Source organism: Pteronotus mesoamericanus, unplaced genomic scaffold (assembly GCF_021234165.1).
Source record: "Pteronotus mesoamericanus isolate MK-2021 breed Mesoamerican mustached bat unplaced genomic scaffold, CSHL_Meso_final contig_263, whole genome shotgun sequence".
Classification (NCBI taxonomy): Eukaryota; Metazoa; Chordata; class Mammalia; order Chiroptera; family Mormoopidae; genus Pteronotus; species Pteronotus mesoamericanus.
The window spans coordinates 745,639-765,874 of record NW_026555112.1 but is presented as its reverse complement, the minus strand read 5'-3'; the positions used below and the strand labels follow the sequence as shown (position 1 = coordinate 765,874).

The 20,236-nt window shown below is 58.8% G+C and overlaps 1 protein-coding gene across 2 annotated transcripts; it reads right to left on the bottom strand.

Moving 5' to 3' along the window:
* Positions 1-2,033: 2,033 nt before the first annotated feature.
* Positions 2,034-19,516, bottom strand: PVALB (parvalbumin). 2 transcript variants are annotated; one of them, XM_054574526.1, is made up of 5 exons: positions 19,429-19,516; positions 17,183-17,250; positions 15,520-15,652; positions 14,200-14,309; positions 2,034-2,253 (listed from the first exon to the last, which is right to left on the bottom strand). In XM_054574526.1, the coding sequence occupies exons 2-5, from the start codon at positions 17,241-17,243 to the stop codon at positions 2,225-2,227; spliced, it is 333 nt and encodes a 110-aa protein (XP_054430501.1). In that variant the 5' UTR covers positions 17,244-17,250; positions 19,429-19,516; the 3' UTR covers positions 2,034-2,224. The 2 variants fall into 2 exon arrangements, with proteins under 2 accessions (XP_054430501.1, XP_054430502.1); XM_054574527.1 differs by lacking the exon at positions 19,429-19,516 and adding an exon at positions 17,703-17,722.
* Between the last annotated feature and the right edge of the window lie 720 nt (positions 19,517-20,236).

The window sequence follows — 20,236 nt, the reverse complement described above, 5'->3', positions numbered from 1 at the left end:
ACCCAGGCTGTGGCGGGGCCTGGCTCCCAGCGGGCGGAGGGGCAGCAGTGGACAGGAAGCTCGAGGGAGCAGGGTGAGTGGGGAACTATGTGGGGGCAGGCGGGGGAGGGCTTGGTCTCTGACCGTCCTGTGTCAAGGTCTCTTTGCTGTTTGTTATACACCCTCTGACCGCCCTGCTGTTGCCCTCCCTCCCCCACAAGGCACCCCGCCTTGTCCTGACCTTGACCTGCCCAGGCTCCAGGTTAATCCTTTCCAAACTGAAGGCTCTGGATCCCAGGTCCTGTGTTGCCAGCAGCCCCGCCCTCAAACATGCTGGGCTGCTCCCTCGCGCTGCCCTGAGTCCGAGCTACACTGTGCGGGCTGTCATCTGGATGTGGGGCCAGAGGCCCTCAAGGCCACCTAGGCCAGCAGGCGGTAGCAGCTGTCACTCCTGTCCTGACCTGCCCGTCCTTCCTGCAGGCCCTGAACTGGTTTCCAGGACACACGCTCTGGCTGCCCAGCCCCACCCTGTCCGTCCTCAGTGACCAAAGTCAGGCCCTATAGGCCCCGTGTAAAACCTTGATTGACGCTGGTCCTGAGTGTTGTCACAGGCATGGATGTACAATGTCCCCGCACTCCCGCCTGCCTGCCCAGGTACGGCGTCTCCTGCAGACCAGCCTGTAGCCCCCGTGGCTGAGCCCTCGGCAGGGGGCCCAGTTCTGGTCCCAGGCCCCTCGCAGGCCTGGGCTGCTGACCACCACCCAGGGAGGTAGGCTGCCCCTTCCTGCCCCTCCGCCTGACCCCTGATGGGGAGGCTCCGGGCCTTGCCCTCGGTGAGTGCCTTCCCTGATGGCCCCACCCTGGCAACCCCTTGGGCTTGGGCGAGGCCCAGGGGCGCCGCTCTCTATGGGGCATGGAAACCCAGCCCACAGGAGGGAGAAGGCCACTTCCGTTCCCACCCCCAGGCTGTCGTGGGAAGAGCAGAAACCATCCTGCAGGGCTGCTGCTGCGCTTGCCACCCAGCTCCTGTTCCCACCTCCGATTTCCAGTGGGACGTTCTCCCCAACTCTCAGGCCGTGAGCTTTTGGTGTGACCGACGCCACCTGTCTCCGCAGATGGGCAGCCCCAGAATGGGCCAATCAGGGCCCCCATCGGCGACTGGTTCGGGGAGGAACGCAGGCTCTAGAGGTGACCGTGGAGTTAGAGGTCCAGGCTCTACCCCTTGCTTGCGGCATGATCTTGAGCAAACATTTAACTTCTCCGTGCCTAAGTTTTCTCATCTGTACAATGCAGACAACGATGGTCCCCACTTCATAGGGTAGTTGTGCAGTTGGACTCATGGGAAGGGCTCAGCACAGAGCAAGTGCTCAGTAAACATTAGCTATGGGCGTTAATGGAATGAAATTCGGGGCCTTCGGATGCAGCGAATGGGAAAGAGAGCTCCTTTCTATTTTTTGTTTCTTCACCGGTGCTGCTGAACGCACGCCTGGAGCTGCTGAGGGGTCCTGCCGCCACGAGGGACCCCAGTGGAAAGCAGCGCTCAGGGCCGGGACGGAAGGGCTGATCCTGGCGACACCCGTTGAGTCCCCTGATCCAGCTCTTCCTGAAGACCTACCCTGGACCATATGGGCACAGAACCAATCAAGTCTTTGTTTTTTTTTCTTCCTTTTTTGCTTAAGTCACTAAGAGTTGGGTTTCTGTCATTTTTAACACAAAGAATTTTAATGCATATCCAGCCATCTATCCATCCATCCATCCACCCATCCACGGGTCCTAGCTGTGTGCTTAGGCACATCCCGCCCTCTAAGGGCCTGTAAAATGGGAGTTTCATCGCCGACCTCAGGGGGTGGTTTCAAGGACCAATGGGCAACCCATGTGCAGTGCTGTGCTCAGTACCCACGGCAGAGGAGCGGCTCGGTAGATTTCTTTTCCACTCCATTTTTTTTCTGTCTAAATCCTGCCCCCACCCCTGCACAGCGTGCTTGAAAAGCCATGGTAGGACCCAAGCCCCCTCCCCGCCAACCCGCGGGCCTGGATCCTCTGGAGCAGCAGAATCCAATTGGTACCGCCTTTATTGTTTCTCTAGCATTTTCCAGAAGAACGGTGTCATTCGAGGGCCGACAGGGGACAGGGGGGAGTAAAAAATAACATAAACAAACTGAACAGAAACGCAGGAGGGCAGCAAGAGGGGCTGAAATTGGGGGTTTGGGGCAGAGAGGTGGAAGGCCTGGGGTGTCCACGCCTCTTAGCTTTCGGCCACCAGAGTGGAGAATTCTGCAAAAGAAAATGACAAAGACGAGTCAGAGGATGGCAGCGCCGCAGAGACGGCCGCGGCCTGCGCGCTGGGCCCCCGCACGGGGCTTCCGCCTGGCGTTCCCATGAAGTCCCGGCGTGATGGGACGCGCAAGTGCGGGAATGGACGAATGAATGAACGGATGAGGTGACAGGGGAGATGGCGAGCCTGCCGTACCTTTTACTTCACGATGCCATGCGGCCCACAGGCTATTAATAGTAATTACAGTAACAGCAGCAATGATGGTCTTCTGAATGTTTATCACACGTCAGTCACTGGGTTAAGTGCTCTATGTACAACATCTTATTGGATTCTGTCGCTAACCCTATAATGTGCATTTTATCATTACTCCCGTCCTACAGATGAGGAAACACAAGCCCAGGGTGCAGCAGCTTTTACAGTCATAAGAAGCAGGGCCGGGATTCAGACCCAAGTCTCCATGGCTTCACCTGAGTCCTTTCTTGGCCACCTGTCTAGTTGTCCCCCGACTGCCCATCAGGGCCACGAGCGGAATCTAAGAAGACACCAATCGCAGGCCCTTGCCCTGGGGTTTCTGCCTCAGGCGGCCTGGGGAAAAGGATGAGTTATTCTATTTGTTAGAAGGTGCTGCTGGGGAGCAGCCAGATTTGGGAACCACTGTGGGCTCTCCTTCCTCAAGGGGACGCAGCCAGGCCCCAGGGGACCCTGAGCGTGTGACATGCCCCACGGTGTGCAGAAGTGAGCACATATAGGTACTCAGAGTTAGCTGAGCCCTGTCTCACACAGCCGCTCACGCAACTGCCCGAGCACTCAGGAAACTGGGAGGTGTCACCCCATTTTACAAAAGGAAAAACTGAGGCCCGGAGAGGTGCAGTGGCTCTGCAGGGCCTCTGGGTGAGGGGAGACGCAGGGGAGCACAGTATGGTCCCTGCCCCACCGGGGCTTCCGAGGTCTTTGTGAGGAGGACCACATGTTGTGGGTGGGCAATGCGTGGTGGGCAGTGCTTGGGGTTGCGGGCGTTTCTCTGGGTCTCAGGCGCACCGAGGGCCGGCTCGCCTCGGGGTCTTTGCCCCGGCTGCTCGCTCCTCCGGGCACACTCCCCAGGCTTCACACGGCTTTGCAACGAGCTGCCTCGCACCCGCCTGGCCTCAGCCCACCTGTCGCTCCCCAGGGGCCCTCTCTGACCCCTCTGGTGAAAGCAGCAATGCTCTTATCTGGCACCCTTTTTAGCATAGTCACGGCACCCGCCCCCTCGAGGCACTTTGGAGTGTTTCTCGCATATTCTCTTGTCTGCCTCCCCTGTTGGAACACAAGATTCTGGACCCACTCATCTTATTCACTGCTCTGCCCCGCCCCTGAGCTCAGTGCCCGATGCTGAGGGGCCACATGTGTTTGTGAAAGGGTAAGAGAGGCACAGAGACGTCACTGTCACAGGGTGGGGGAGGGGGGCGGGTCTTCTACTGTCTCATCTCCAAAACTTCAGGGGGGAAATGGCTTCTGACAGAGTCCCGTAAGCAGCTGCAGGTTCCCACAGGAAAAAGAAGATGGGGGGAAGGATTGCAGGGGGACCCCGAGGGCAGAAACAAGGCGGTGTATTTGGGAAAGACCCCGTCGCCGGCCCGGACTCTGAACCTGGCTCTGCCGCCACGGGCGATGTGACCTAGTCTCTCTGAGCCTCGCCATCAGCATCCGTAAAGGGAAGAAAACCCCGCTCTGCTTCCCGACTAGGAGACATGAGGTGCTCAGGGCGGGCCCAGTTCCCACCGTGAGCGCCTCTGCCCACATTTTCCACGCCCTTCAAGAGTGGGGTCCTTGCTGTGAGGTCGCAGGGGCACTGCTCAGCCTCCAGCTCTTCGGAGACCTTCATTTGACACGACGGAGGCCCAGGGGAGTGCCTTCTCTGTGGTTCTCTCAAGGAAACGAGAGAGAACGAGGCGTTCGCCACCCTCTGCCACTGAGTGTCACTGAGATGCCATGTCCCCAGCCTGCCACAGAGAGAGGCCCCAGGCAAGTCTCTGTCGCCTCCAGGAAATGCAGTGATGATGTGGGGGCAGCGAGGGCAGAGGAAGAGTTAGGGTTCCAGGCCCAGCCTGGCCCAAGCGCTGGGGAAGGTGTGTCTCATCTGGGGCGTCGGCCCCCCACTGCGGGGGCAGGGAGGGGAGGGCCGGGCCAACTCCTTGTGAGAGAGGAGGGAAAACTGGATTGGAAGCGACTTCAAGGAGGCCAGAAGAAATGTCTGGGGCCCCCCCGAGGTCTGCCCTGCCCACCTCAGGCTGTGGGCGAAGCACTGGCAGCATTTCTTACTTTTCACCATGGGCCATGGTTCCATTAAATGTTAGCGTTAGGGGCGCTGGGGGAGGGGTCCACGGACCTCTGTCCTCGTTTTTGCAACTCTTCTCTAAAGCTAGAATTATTTCCAGATAAAAAGTGAAAAAACAAACACCAACCAGACCAACACCTGCTGTCGTCGTGGAACTAACCTGGCGCCCACCCCGGCCAGGAGGACCGACCTGGGCTCCTCGCGTCTCCGGGGTCTGACCTGGGCACTGTGAACCCTCTCCCCCAACCACCCCGCCCCCCTCCCCCAGCTGTAAAGGCAGGTGGGGGCCTGGGTATCAGCTCAAGGCCAGGGAGTGGCCGGTCCTCCGACTGCTCCCCAGGGTCACCGGCAGGGCAGTAACAGCGAGTGGCAGGGACAGAGGGGGAGCACCAAGCACTCTAAACATCCCTCCCCTGCACCAGGTGTCAAAGCATTTGCTTCCTCGGCCATGAGCTCTTGCAACCCTACAGCATCCATAAGGCAGGTGGCTCTTTTGAAATGTCTTTTATCATTGGCACTTTGATTGACATTGTTCATTTATATAGAATTTGAAAATTCTTATTTATTCAATGTGTACAGGGCAAGCTCTTTGCCTGTAGTACTTAAATTCTCACCACTACCCCATGGTAGGGATGCTTTGGTCTGCATTCACAGATGGGGAAACTGAGGCCCAAATCTGCAGTAGCTCGGCCAAGATCACATAGCGACCGTGATCCCAGCTGCGCACTTAGGCTCCCTTCTTGACCCGGAGGTCCCTGACCTACTTCGACCTAGGTGTAGGGTGACACACAAGCCAGCTCAGATATCGCCGCCCCGTGACTCTGTTGCATCAGCCTTTTTTTTTTTTTTACTCCTGGGCTCCTTGCACTTTCTGGAATGATCTTATTTATGTGCTTGTTTGTATCAGTCTCCCCTTCCCAAAAGGTAGATTCTAGGAGGGCAGGGAGCCCTGTCTTGTTCACCAGCCTCCTAGCAACAGAACAGGCCTGGCACGTGGCAGGTGCTAATGAGCAAACGCTGGACGGACGGAGAAATGGACGGACGGAGGGACGGAGGGACGGAGGGATGGAGGGGCGGATGGAGGGATGGCTCATGAGTCCTTTTTAGGGGCCAAGTACCAACTTACCTCATACAATTCTCACGACAGCCCAGGGAGGGAAGTGGAGCAATTCCCACTTGACAGATGGGGAAACAGGCCTGAGCAGGTGAAGTGCCCAGGTCATGCGGAAAGTAAGAGGCAGGGGCAGGACTCGGCCTGGGATGCCACAAGAGCCCCCTACGTGAATGTGGAGTGGCGTTCATGATGGGGCCAGGGTCCCACAGGGGTGGAAACATGAACTCCCTCCAGCTCCAACCTGCCATTTAGTCTAGAAAACTGGCCCAGGCGGCCCGCCCTGGCCGGGGGCACTGAGTTGCTCGGTGCTGGGATGAGGAGGCAGGACTAGCTCCGGGAGAGATCACCAAAGGCGAATAAGGTCTTTACCGCTTCCCGACCTGCCCGGACATCTCCGGCTGGCGCCCTAGAAATGACAGGTTCTCGGCTGCTCGTCAGTGAAGAGCCCTTAAATCACCTCCACCCTGGCCACTATTGGCTACAGTCAGGGTGAAGGGGACCAAGGAACACTGAGCAGGGACTCTCTGGGGGTGGAAGGTCAAGCATTTTGGACTCTGACTGTGGGAGATATTTTGGAGCCTTGGGGTTTTAAAAAAGCCTCTGAGAACAGGCCCCTCTGCCCACACCGGGATCCACTCTGAGGCAGCCGGGATATCACGACAGCCACCCGCGCCGGCTTTTCGCAGAGAACCCACGATTCTAATTTTATCCTCCCAGCACCTGGAGAAGGGCACTTTGCAGATGAGTGGAGGGCAGGGGTCACCTCTTCTGCTCAGTTTGCATCTCCCTCAGGGCAGAGCTCTTAGGAACCAGCCAATTAACAAACAGCCCTCCCATCAGAAGAGGTCTCCTCTAAAATGCCCACCTGCCTCCTTAGGAAAAAAACAAATGAGCTGACATACAAAGACCTTGTAAAGTCCCAAGCAACTGCTTTGGCGGTGGGATGCTGGGATGGGGAATGGGGCATCCGAGGACAGGGGTCCTATCTGGGCTCTGCCATCACTCCTGTCCCTGGACAGGACCTCTCAACCCTCCAGAGCTAGAGGACGCATTTCCTGCTCTCCCATAGCCTTTGGAGCAAGGGAACTCAGAGTCAACTCCTGATTCCTACTTCTTGCTTCTGTGACCTTGGACTTCACCTCGTTGTGCCTCAGCTTCCCCATCTGTTGAATGGTGCTCCTTGGGCTGTTCAGAGGAACCAGGGATAAAGCTCTGGTCTCAGGCCTGGCCCACGGCCAGCCCCCAGCATTTGGCGGCAGTTGCTATCAAGAGGCATCTATAGCTCCACCCACCTTAACCACAAGCCTATGGAATGCCCACCTGCTGCCTGGCACGGATTCCCCGGGGGCCACGATCTTTGTTTCCTGGCCTTGCCGTTGTCCCCCACCATGTCTTGTCCCTGCCTGGCACCCATGTACAGCCTTCCAGCAACCCTGGAGTTGGGCCTGAATCTTGTTTCATCACTTCCTGGCTTGGTGGCCTTAGGTCACTACTTTCCTCTCCGAGCCTCAGTTTTCTCATCTGTAAAGTGGGTATGATAATGCCTACTTGCATGGCTGTTTGGAAGACCAGCTGAGCGAATGCAGAAAGGGCCTGGCCCACAGGGCATGGTCTAGATGAGTCAGCTCCGCCTCCTGTGGGGCTCCGCCTCCCCTGGAGCTCCTCAGCGCCACTGACACAGGCTGGAGCTTTGAAATAACAACAGTAGCAACCACCCCACGGCCTGAAAGTAAGACAAGGGAGAAGTAAAGGGACAGAGGGCACGGGAAGCCTAAGGGGCGAGCCGCTGGCCGCGTAGAAGTCTCTGATGCAATCCATCCCCTCTGAGTTAGGGTCCCGGCCCAGCATGCCCGTCCATGGAAACAGCCTCTGACCCTCCGTTTCCGCATCTGTACAGTGGGGATGCTGAGCGCATCTCTTCGCAGGGGTGAGGAGGGGGCTACGTGAGATAGTGGATGAGAGGCGCCTTGCACCGTGAAGCCTGGCTCAGCCACAGCACAATGACACCAGTTGTACCGCCGAGGGAGAGTGTGCCTCTGGAGGGCTCCAGAGCCTTCCCTCCCATCCCAGTGCAAGTGCAGCCCTGCCATTGCAGCGGAAGCCTCCCCCCCGCCCCCCCCCCCACCCCCGTCCCGCCTGGTCCTGCCCCGGGCCCCCTGGGGCTGACTCACTGGTTTCTTCACCATCCAATCGCAAAGAGACAGGGGCAGGGGTGGGGGGTGGGGAGCAGCAGACACCGGGTCAGAGGATGGGAGGACTCAGTTCTGTCCTTTCCCTTAGGAAACTGAAATTAGCCTAACTAGGTCTGTCCCAGTCCTGGATGCTGTGGCGATTGGACAAATTTAGAAATCATTGACAGATGAGACCAGCACACACTGACAGCCCCGAGTGAAACTGAGATGGACATTGAGTCAGCGTCTGGAAGGCTCTTTCCTTCCCTCTGTCGTGGGACCAGGAGGAAGGCATCGACCTCCTGGTTTATCACCTCACCTCTAAATAGCTCCCAGGCCGGGTTTCTTACAAATTGCGATTGCAAACAGAGATCACTTTCCAAACCCAGGAGAATGGGGAGGCTGGGCCACCCGGGGTCACACCGGACGGTCTGCAAGGAGCCCTCGTAAACAGTCCGGGGGCTGTGCGGGTCACTGCCCCGCGTGTCATTCGGTGTCATCCTCGCCTGCTCTCCTGTTCCCATTTTACTTACAGGGGAACCGAGGCTGGGAGTCACTTAGCCAAGGAGAGTCTGACTGAGGCGTGGCCCCCACCAGGGTGCGTCTCCTTCTCTGAGGCTGGAGTTGCAGGGCCTGGGTTCTGACTCACCCTGTAACCCACAGAGGTGGAGAGGGGTCGCTCACTACCGCTCCTGGTTACAGGAGCACAGTTACGGAAGGGGCGCCACTTCCTCTCCCCCTGCCACATCTGATCTAGTGCAGCGTGAGCCGGGCTTAGGGAGGTCCACGTGGGAATTAGAGCCTGCATCTTGCTAAGCACAGAAACCGTTTATAACTCGAATGTCTCGGCTCACCCTGGTGGGGGAGGGGCAGAGTCAGGAGACCCGGTTCCATTTGATCAAGGATTTGCCCCTTGACATTAGCACTTCATGTCTACTGGGCCTCAGTTTCCACATCTCTCAGTGTGGGTCACAGACCTTATCGGCCTGGTAGGGGATGCACTGAGCTGGGACAAACCACCGTGCACCCGTCAGGACTGTGGGCTGCCCTGATAGGCACATCCTGACTGGCTTGGAAATCCAACCCCAGAGGGACGGGATGGCTGGAATTACAGGAGGTGGCGGTGGGGAGGCTCGTGGGGGACGGGCTCCTTCCATCCTTCTCACTTCCCTCGTCTCCTAGGCTCAATTTCATCTCCTTTGAGGACTGGGGTTCCACCATTTCCAAAGGGCTGCACCGTGGCTTACCAGAGAAAGCATTCATGTAAAATAGGAGAAAGGACTCATTTCCAGAACACTCCCTCCATTCAAGCTGAACCCTTTGAAGGAGGCAGGTTTATCCCCTTTGGGTGCAGCTCCTGCCTGACTTCAGGTGTTTCTGCCTGGGCTTCCCCTCCTCACTCCCACCTCCCATGTTAAGTATTAAACAGGCTCCTTAAGGATAAAAGGGAGCAGATTTTGCCAGGAGGAAGCGGAATAGACAAATGCCTGGAGGCACGTGAACCAAGCCGCCTGCGAAGGTTAGGTGGTTGTGATGACTACATTTTTCAGCAAGAGAAGCAAAAAGCAAACCACAGTCTCTCGAGTTAAAACAGGCCTGAAGCATAGGAGACAGGATCGGGTTTCAGGGAGACAGTAGCCAGGAGCATGCGCAGGTGTGTGCATGGGGCGGGTGCACACTGTTGTCTGCAGCATGGGGGTGGGGGGTGGGGGGTGGGGGGTGGGGACGAGCTATTTGGGGTCAGGGTGTCAATGTTTGAATTGCTTGGACCCCACTGCTGAGCAGCTGAGTGACCCTGGGCAAGTCACCCCTCATCTCTGAGCCTCAGCTTCCTCGTCTCAAGCACTGTTGAGGACCGGTCAAGCTAAAAGAGGGAAGGCCCATGTGCAGTCTCCTGAGCCCAGGAAGCGCCACTTGGATGGTAACCGCTGCTCCTGCCCACCTGTGCGTTCCACGCAGCAGGCACTGGATGTGGGGAGGCCGGGCCCGGGACACACGCCAGGTGTGGAGAGGGTCCTGGCTGGACTGCGAGCCCTGGTCCTGGCTTTGCTACTGAGGGACCCTGGCCACGTCCCTCTCAGTGCCTCCGCTTCCTCATTTGTAACACGGGAAGAGTAAGGGCACCTACTTTCTAGGAGTATTGTGCCGCTGTGGCTTTCAAAGTATGGTCCCCGGGTTATCGGCACCACCTGGGGACTTGGTAGAACCGTGGCTTGTGGGCCCCCCGCCCCTGACCTAAGGAATCAGAAGATCTAGGGACGGGGCACCACCTTCTGTGTTGTCAAAAATGCTCTGGGCGACTCTAACTCTCGACCCCCCATTGCTCAGGACAAGAAGTTGAGAAGGACGCTGCCACTTACTGTTGCCTGCTATTTGTGCCCAGAATTTGCAACTGCAGCTGGGTTTTCGGGCAGCTCCCACCTCGGTCCAGCTTCTTTTCTGCCTCCAACCCCCCCTTTAGCAGCTCTGCGCTTGGGTGGCCTTTGAGAATCAATCGACCGCATCTATAAGAGTCTGAGATTCCTGGCACTAGTTTCCCAGAGATGGGAATGCAAAGGGTTATTATTAGAACTTTGTCGTTCTGCTCCTTCCCTTCAAGCTGGGATTCTAAAGAACATGGTAAATATCACTCGCCTTCAGAAGGGCACACGGCGCTGGAGACGGTGGCAGCCCTGCCTCTGGAATCCCCCAGCACCTGCCACACGCAAGCCCCCAGCCGGAGCCGGCTGGCCTCTCCCAGCACGCCACGCTTCCTCGCCATCGCCTCCCAGAGCTGGACACATCTTCACTCACCCATTCATTCATTCACCCAACTTCTCTCGTGCCCTTACTATGTACCAGGCCCTCTCCTAGGTGCTGGGTCAGAAGGGAATAAAGTCCCTGCTCTCGTGGGGCTGACAGAAGCGAGCAATAAGTCAATAAATAAATCATCTTACGGCTGAAGCTCATTAAACTTTGAATGAATGCATGAAGTGGGCGGCCCTGGCACGTGCTTAGGGCCTAGACAGACCTGACCTCAGATCTTGGACTTGTCTCTTCCAAGACGTGAGAGTTGGGGCAAGCTCTTAGCCTCTCTGAGCCTCAGCATCTTCATTGATAAATGGGGGTGGTAATAGTGTCCCCCTCACAGGGAGCCGGGAAGACTCAGTGAGTAAAATGCTAAGCCCTGTGCGTGGCACACAGTCAGTGCTATGTGAGGTTAAATGTCGCTGTTGCCATGATTTGAAGTGGCAGAACCGAGCCTACGAGCCAAGCTGAGCCTCTTGTAGAGGTTCATTCACGGGGACGCCCATGGAGTCCCCAGGGCTGGAAGGGACCCCAAGTCCTGTGACTTGCCCAAGTCCCACCAGGAGTTGAAGACGTCCTCCGGCAGGTGGAAAGACACAGACCCTTCAGCCTTTGGAGGGAGCGGGCAGCAGAGCAAGTCCCAGAAACAGAGCCTCCTGGGGCCCCGCAGCGGGCGCTGCCTCCCATCTCGCTGCCATCTGGTGGGCGTCATCACCCCAGGCCCCCCTCCCCCTCCAGAAAAAGTACTGTGTCCGGGGGTGGAAGTGGGCAGGGGGAGGCATCTCCATCTTTTCACCAAGGAAGCGGGGCCCCGCTGCCTCGGGGTGACCCGCCCCCCGGCCCTTTTCATTCCCCCTCCCTGCCACCCTGCTGTGCTCGGCCCTGACCCCCACGCCTTCACCAGGTTGGCCTGAGCCCGTGTTGTGCTGAGACAGACCTGGGTTTGAATCCATTGTCACCTTGGGTGCTGGAGCTGCTCTCTCTGCATCTACACTCGTGTCCTCTGTCATCTCAAGGTTAAATGAGGTGACAATTGTGTAGACTCCAGCACAGGGCTGGGCACACATCACACACCCTGGTAACACTTCTCTGAGCAAACACCACCCTGGGCAAATCAATTGTCTTGCCTCTTGGCAAACATGCCCTGGACTCCCCAGCCTCAGTGCCTTTGCTGGCACCAACGCCTTGCCTGGCCCCCCTGCCCCTGCCCTCCCAGCCCGCGGCATCCCTGCCAACAGCCGCCGGCCCTGCCCGAGGTCTGTCCCTCTCCACAGCTGTGCCCGCACCTCCCAGCCTCTTTCTGGTATTGTACACACACACACACACGCACACGCACACGCACATGCACACGTGCACACACACAGAGCTGCCAGCGACGTGCAGATAGAGCAGAAGGAGCATCTCCAGGCCGTTTGTAGGGCACTCGCTACATGCTGGGCACTGCACTCAGCGCTCTCACGCCTTGTGCCATGGATGCCTCCCAAGATCCCAGTTTACAGATGGGGACACTGAAGCTCAGGGTCACTGAGCTGCTGCTCAGGGGCACCTGGCGGGGAAAAGGTGCCACTGGGAGCTGGGCCTCGTTCACTTTTCCCTCCCCCACTGACAAGCCCAGGGAGAGGTAACTCTGAGAGTCCAGAGAGCTCTGTGGTATCAGAGGGAGGGGCGGGGGGTGCGGAGAGGAGCGGGGAAGCAGGCGGGGGTCTGGCCTGGCTTTTCTTCTTCGTTTAGGTTGGTGGTGAGCAGCCAGCCATGAAGACCCCGCCGAGGGCTTCTGAGCTGTGGCATATTGGCTGCAATAAAAACGGGAGGCAGGTCTGGAGGCCTGGGGTGGGGTCGTGGCGGGAACCCAGGCTCAGGGCGGCTGTCTGAGGAGGAAGTGGCTCGGCGAGGACGGGGATGTGGGGAGATGGGCCACTCATGGGGGTGGGGGGTGGTGCGCCGGCCACCGATTTCTCCCCGGCACCCTCCACTCTGGCCCCTTTAAGCCCCCTCCCTCCTTTGCAGCCACAGAAAGGGCTGCTGTCACCACAGAGCCAGGCAGCCACTGTGCCTGACCTTGCTAGAGGTCCTCTATTCTTGCTTCTGACATAAAACTTTAATAAACTACATCTACGCTCAGCATCCTTGTACCTTTCCCAAAGCAATTTCGGTCTGTAGTTATTTAATTTTCACAACAAGCCTGAGCAGTTCTTGAGATAAAACTGTACACCCCATTTGTCTGGCAAGGGGACCTCAGCGTGAACAAGGTCACAGCTGCTGAAGGGCAGAGAGGAAGCTGAGTAGGGGCGCTGGACCTGACCCTCAGGCCACAGATGTTTATCAAGTGTCTGCTTTGGGTCAGGTGTGGGCTAGATACTGGGGACAGAAGGGCAGGTACAATTAACAAACACCTTGTAGTACTTACTCTGGGCCAGACACTATTCTCAACACTTTACGCATTGACACATCTAATCCTCACGACAATCCTAGGAGATAAGAACTATCGCTGTCCTCAGTTCAGAGATGAGAAAACTGAGGCCCAGCATTGGTACTTGAATTGCCCAAAGTCACACAGCTAGAAAGTGGCACGGCTGGGATTTGATCCCAGAAAACCTGGACTTAGAGGCCAAGCACCTGCACACAGTGTTCACTTAGACTGGCAGAAAAGCTTATTTTAGGGGCAGGTGTCGCAGAGCGTGTTAGGAAGAGTTATTCAGACCTGGTTCGAATCCCTGACCCACCACCTGTGTCCTGGCGCTTGGAACAGGCTAAGGCACCTTAAGCTCTCTTTGCCCACCTGCGAAGTGTGGGTAGCTCCCGGGGATGTTGTGATGCTAAGAAAGAGAACGATGCTGGGACGTGCTCCGCAAATGTGGGTTAGATCGGAAAGGAGGAGGAGGTGAGATGCTGGACAACCAGCCCCTCACCTGTCCTGAAAGCAAAGCTTGAAAAGCAAGACACTCCGTTTCCTACTTCCCAGCCAATCCCTGGCAGGCTGTTTTTCCTGGCTCTCCTACAATGCTGGAATGGTCTGTGCAGGTGAAGCCAAAACAGGGTTGAGACTTGAAGTTACAGGACACCCGGACAAGATGTTGCGGAGGATAGCAGATAAGGAATTTCCATCCCTGGAACCTGAGAACGTGAGAGCCGAGAGCCGGCAGGGTCCTGGGGGATCAGCTGGCCTTATCTGCTCGGGTTTCAGATGGGACACCGAGGCCCCGAGAAGGAGAGAGAAGGCCCAAGGTCACACAGCCAGTGTGGGCAGAGCAGGGATGAGAACCCAGGGAAACGTGTAGGCAAAAGTCAGGGAAAATCCCACATTCTCCTGGATTCCCTTGCTGCAAGGTAGGGATTGTTCCAAAAAAGATTGTTCAAATTTAGAAAAAATAACCCAGTTTTTGTTTGCCTGGCTTACATGACAGAGCTCTCAGACCTCCCGGACTGCCTTTTCTCATCTGATCTTGAGGGGGGGGCGCCCCCTCTCCCTTTCCTGTGACAGACACAGTTCCAGGCTCCAAACATCCAAACACCGCAAGATCCACAACGTGCCCGGGCCCCGGCCATGGCTACTCACCATCCACCCCGATCTTGCCGTCCCCATCCTTGTCTCCAGCGGCCAGCAGCGTCTTGGTTTCTTTAGCAGACAGGTCTCTGGCATCTGCAGAGAAGCCCTTCAGGATGGATCTGGGAAGAAAAGCCGGGGAGGGAGTCAGGTCAAGGTCACCTTGCAGGAACACTGTGTGGATGGTGGGCCGGCTTCCACGCGGGGCAGTGGGGAGCAGGGACAGCAGCAGCAAGCAGCGGGCAGCTGTGCGCTTGGCCTGGGCCGGCCCTTCCTGGGTGGGTGTGCGGGAAGGACGGGCTGTCCTCAGCCGAGGGCTGACCTCGCTTCAGGCAGGGCGCCTGCGCTTGCTTATTTATTCAGCCAAGACAAGCAACACAAAAGTATCCTCTCTGTGCCGGGGCCATGGTGGAAATGGGGAGGGGGCACAGAGATGACCCTGGGAAGCCGTCTGAAAACATGAGGAGGGGTCGAATGCTCGGAGAGAGACCACACGGAGGGATGGATGCAGAGATGAGAAGCAGAGTGTGTGCTCCAGGGAGGCACCCGTCACAGCTGGCGTGAGGGGAAGAGCCCTCCTCGCCTGGAGGACAGGGAGAAGTCAGCCTGTGTGAGCGCGCACGCGCGTGTGCACATGGGGCACCAGTGGATAGAAGGAGAAGGTTCTAGACAAAGGGTATCCTTTTGGGATGGTTGGGGTAAGACTGGGTGGATGGGGAAGTCCTCACTTGAAAGGCTCCTCTCTGCCCTCCCCCCTGTGTCTTTCTGACAAAATTCAAGGCAGTCTCGGCCAGAGAGCCACGCAGGGCCCGGCTGGGTTGCCGACAGGGGCCAGGTGGCCAAGGGGCTGCGGAGGAAGGTCCCGCTGCCACTGCCATTTTGCATTTCCTAGCCATGACCTTCTCCTCCTTTGCTGTGCTACCTAGATACCCACACCCCTGGGTCTGGTGGCGCAGCCCCCCCGAACTGCCCTGGTCGAGCAGGTGCAGAGGGCGGGGGTCTGCAGGGTGGTGGGAAGTGTCCGGTGGACCAATGAAAATCTGCGAAACACTTGGGCTGGTGCTGTCTGTCTCGCCTACCGTGTTAGGCAGAGAAAAATGGCCTCTTGAATTGTATTAAATTATTAAGTAGCGTCATTCCACTAACAATATTAAGCGGCTATAATTTAACCTAGTTAGTTGCACTTTCTGCTGAGGATTTTATTCTTCCGGAAGCAACCGCGGTCAGGCTGTTTCCGTGAAGGGAGCGGAGGGAAGGGCAGACCCAGTCCTGACCCCCACCCCCACCCTGAGCCGAGCCCCAGCCGCAGCAGCCCCTCAAGCCTCAGTTTACCCCAGCTCTTCCTCCTCGATGAAGCCACTCTTGTCCTTGTCCAGGATGTGGAACACCTTCTTCACGTCCTCAGCGCTCTTCTGCTTCAGGCCCACCATCTGGAAGAACTTTTTGTGGTCGAAGGACTCGGCGGCTGTGGGGGTAGAGAGAGGCCGGTGGAAATGTCCACAAAGAAAGGCAGGAGGGAAGAGGGGGGTGGGGGCTTCGCCCAAGGTCACCTGGCAGAGGTGGGAGAGGTGAGCTGCACCCTGCGTCTGGCTCTGAGCCGACCCCACCCTCCACCAGCACCCCCCCCACCGCCGGCCGAGGGCGGGGGCAGCCCCTGAAGGCAGAGAGGTTCCCTGGTTTTCAGGAAGCCTTTTGGGTGGTGGCTGTGTGGGAGTGGGCAGGGGAATTGCGGGGAATGTGCACATGGCGTGTGCATGTTGGGGCCAGGGGCAGCGGGGAGAGACACCCTTTTCCTTGGCCACAGGTCATATTGCCAGAAAATCAACAGAGAGAGGGCACATTTCTCTCAAGGTCACACATAGGAGGGGGAAGGAGAGAACTCAGAAGTCCTGGCTTTGCTGTGGAAATCAATTCTGGTGGGAGTTGTGGGGCGGGGCGGGGCGGGGGGGGGGTGGCTGTTAGAAGTCTCCCTGGAATTCCCCGTTAAGACTCTATTTGGAAGGAGCAAGGTGGGCCAGGGAGAAGGCAGTGGGTTATGTCAGCACCCTGGGGCGGGGGTGGCTTCCCCCAGCTCCTTCGTGCCCAGGGGAGAAGGCCCCGGCAGAGGGGGAACGCAATCCCCCTGCCAGCTTGCTGGGTCCTGAGCTGAGCTCCTCGTTAAGACGACCGGGGAAGCGCGCAGCGGAGTCACCTGTGTCGGGGGAGGGTCCCATCAAGAGTCCCGTTCTCCTCCACTCACCCAGGACTAACACTAGGGCAGGGGACCAAGACCTACTTCTGACCCCCCTGATGCCTGCTAGGTGACCTTGGGCTAGTTTCAGACCCTCTCCTGGCCTCCGTTTCCCTGGTCGCGGGCACAGGAGGGAGGGAGCCGGAGGCAGCTAAGCTGTCAAGTCCTGGGCTGCTCGGAAAGGTGAGACAGCCCGCTTCCCTCCCTGGGCAGCCCAAGGAGGCTGCTCAGACAGGGCCGGGCAGAGCAGCGCGCCAGCTTCGGAAAGTCACCTCACTCTCGGGCGCTGGAAGGGGACTCTGAGCCCCGGGATGGGGGCTCGGACGTCGGCGGGGCCAGCCCTGCCCACCGCTGGGTGAGAAGAGGCCTGTCCAGAACGCGTGGGACAGTAGTGCCTGCAGCCCCTTCCCGGTGCCTTAAAGGGGAAGTCCAGAGCGCTCACAAGGACCCCAAGGACCCGAAGGTCCTGTCTTCCCCCGGGTCCTTGCCCTTGGTTCGGGACCCCAGTCCTCGCAGCTGGGACACCCAGACTGTGGCGCCCCAACTCAGCGTCCCGGGGATGCTGAGCAAGTTTTCGGCTTCTCGGGCAGGGTGCCCGGCCTCCCCACCCGATCCGAGTCCCGCCGGGACAAGTTGGGAAATGCCGAGGACCCCGACTCCCCGCCCGTCCGGCGCCCGCCCGGATGCATACGCGGAGGGGCGCGGGGTGCAGGGGCCAGGGCGGCGGGCGAGGGGAGAGGGCTGGGGAGGGAGCGCACTGCTCACCGGCAAAGGCCCCCACCGCCTTCTTGATGTCCTCAGCGCTGAGCAAGTCTGTCATCGACATCCTGCAACTGTTTGAGCGGGCAGAGCAAGTGCGAAAAGATTAAAAAGTGCCTTTCTCATCATTTCTGCTCATATGACCGGCGCTGCAGTGCTGTGCGCCCGGCGCACGCGGGCTGGCCTGGCGCCGAGCCAGGGGGCGCGGGGCTGGGCTCGCAGCCAGAGCGGCTCCCTGGGGCCTCGCGCCCCACAGCCGCCCCCGCCACGCCCCCGCCGGGGTCCTCGCCATCCCAGGGGCTGCGGCCAGGGCGCCGGGGGAAGGGGCGACCTCTGGACTTTCTGGGGCTCCCGCGTCACCAGCCGGGTTTGGAGGGCTCGCCTTCAGCCAAGGGCAGGCAGGAGGGCAGTAGGGTCGGTGCACCTAGGAGCATGTCCCGCTGCTTCGGGGAGGACAGGGACAGTCAGGGGCCCGACTTACACCTGCCTGGGGTCCCAGGCCCTGCTGGTCCCTCTCTGCTCCTACCTCAGCCTCCGCTCCTGTCTGTCCTGGATGCAAATTTTATGCTGCAAAATCTGAGCGCTGAGGTCTGGAAACCTGACCGGGGGCCGCCGAGCGGGGGTGGCACAGGTAGGCGGGCCTCCCTGGCTCCGCTCCTGTGCCCCGTCCCATGTCTGGTCAGGGATGCGCAGGCCAAAACCGAATTTTTTTTTTTCAGCCTGACTTTTCAAAGAACGCTTCTCAGATCCTGGTAACCGCTTGTTTTCCTGGTCTCCCCCTGTCCCCACTATACATTTTGGGAGGCGGCTAGGACATGAGAGGCCACTTGGAATCTACACACCCTCCCTTGCCTTGGAGATGGAAAGGCCCAGGTTTGGGGAGAGGGCGGCACCTTCAGACCACACTTTCCAGACAACCAAAGGAGGTTTGATGGCCTGAACAGTCATCTCTGGAAATGTGACACTTCCTAATCTTTATGCAGCCAGAAACCAGTTGCATTCTTTCCCACGGTCTCCGGGGATTCAGGCGGCCACCAACACCTGCCTCTGGAGCATGTGGAGCACTGGACAGGGAGTGAGGAGGCCCTGGTTCGAGATCTGGGGCTGCACGAAGTCGCTGTGTGACCTCAGGATGTGGCCATCACCCTCTCTGGACTTCTGTCTCTCTCCGTTGTTTTGATGGTGTTGGTGGTCCCTTGTAAGGCATGTGGGCGGCAGGGCAGGGGCTGAGACGGGCGGCCCTTGGCTGGGGTGGGGGGAGAACGACCGGCGGCCCAGTAGCTCAGGTTCCATTGCACTCACTGTCAACACTCAGCTGGGCCCTGGACGGCTGCCCTTCCCGGAAACCTTAGGACGCTGCTGGCCCGGGCTGTCCCCCTCCTTGTGAGTCAGCTCCTTCAGGCCACAGCCTGCCATCTGGCCTCCAAGGTACCCAGGCTGCAGCTCCGGACCCGATCTCCTTCAGTGGGCGGACTTCGTCCCCCTCAGCTGCCCTGTGGCCCCCGCCCTGGCCGGGCTGCTTACTTGGATGTGCCGAGGCCACCAAGTCACCCCCAACTCAGCTCCCTCCCGAGGCCTCAGCTGTTTCCCAGCTGAAGGACCCTTACGTTACACTGGTAGGGAAACTGAGGCCACACAGGGTCAGTGAGTGGCCTAAGGACCTACGGAGAGGCAGTGGCCAAGAGGGGCCCACCCCCAGGGCTCTGACTTGGAGTTTAGTGACACCTCCATGGGGCTCCTCCCCGGTGCCCAGGACCCAGCCCTGTGACGTCCGACACGGTTGAGTACCCAGACTCTGATCCCCGTGGCCAAGGCTCAACAGAGGCCCATCCTGGTCTTCCTTCCTCTCTCTCTCCCACTGCATTGGCTTGACGCCCTCTCTGGGCTGACATCCGCCCGCCTCCGCACCAGATGACGTCGTTTCAGCCATCAATCTTCCGTGCCCCTTCCTCCTGCCCCCCTGCCCACTGACGGCGTCGTCACCCAGTCCTCGGAAGTCTGGCTCCACCCCTCCGGTTTTACAGGTGGGCAGCCTGAGGCCCAGCCAGAGGAAGAGTGTGGCCCGGGCCACACCCGGAGGAGGTCTCAGGAAGTCCTGCTCTGGGGCCTGGACTCCCCAGCGGCCTACTGCTCGGGGCCCTCACCCCAGCCCCCTGTCACTGGAGGGAGGGAAGAGAGGGCTGTCCTTTCCAGTTGGCCTCCTCCCCACGGGATCCCTTCATCCTCTTCTAACCTCAGTAGCTGCCACTCACCTCGGTTGGGGGTGGGGGCTGGGACCTGCAGTGAGAGGCTGGGCTGGTGGGAGGTCCTGTCGGGAAGTGCGCCTGGTGGTGGGATAGCCACCTATATAGGCTTCCCCTCTGGCTATTTTGGGAGGCACAGCTCCCCCCAGCCCTCGGCCCCCTCCCCTTCCGGTGTCAGGTACTCCCTCCCCAACTGCGGTGCTGGGTGTCTGTATCACATTCAGTCTCCCTGGGCCCATCAAGCTGGGCCTATTAATAACCCTGGCCCCTGCCTCCCTTCATCACCCAAAATTGAGGCTCAGGCCAAGCTCTCCTCTTCCACGAAGCCTTCCATGACCACTTTACATGGCAGCAATGTTTCTGTCCTCCAAAATCCTGCAAGGGGAAGAGGCAAAAGGCCAGCGAAGGGATGGCACGGGAACTGCCTTCCGTGCCCAGGGCTGGGCTGGGTTCCTGTCCACACGTCATCTCACTATGGCCTCGCAGTTCAGGCCTGGTCCCTCTTGCACGGATGAGGGAGCGGAGCACAAAGACGTTCAGTGTTACAGGATTTCCTACTCAGAGCCGTGGGCCTGAGAGAGCCGCGGACCCGGCGCCCTCAGGAGGTGCTGCGCAGCCTGGCCGGAAGGCAAGAGCCACGTGTTCTCTGACAACGTTCTGCTTCCTCTCTTTGCATCTCAGTCTCCCATCTGTAAGATGAGCTCAAGCAGGGGCAAACGTTGCCCTACAGATGGGCCATGGGGGCTATGAACCCCCGGAAATATGCAAAAAGTCATGGGCAAGGGCGCTTTTGCGGAGCAAAGGCCCAGAGCTTTGC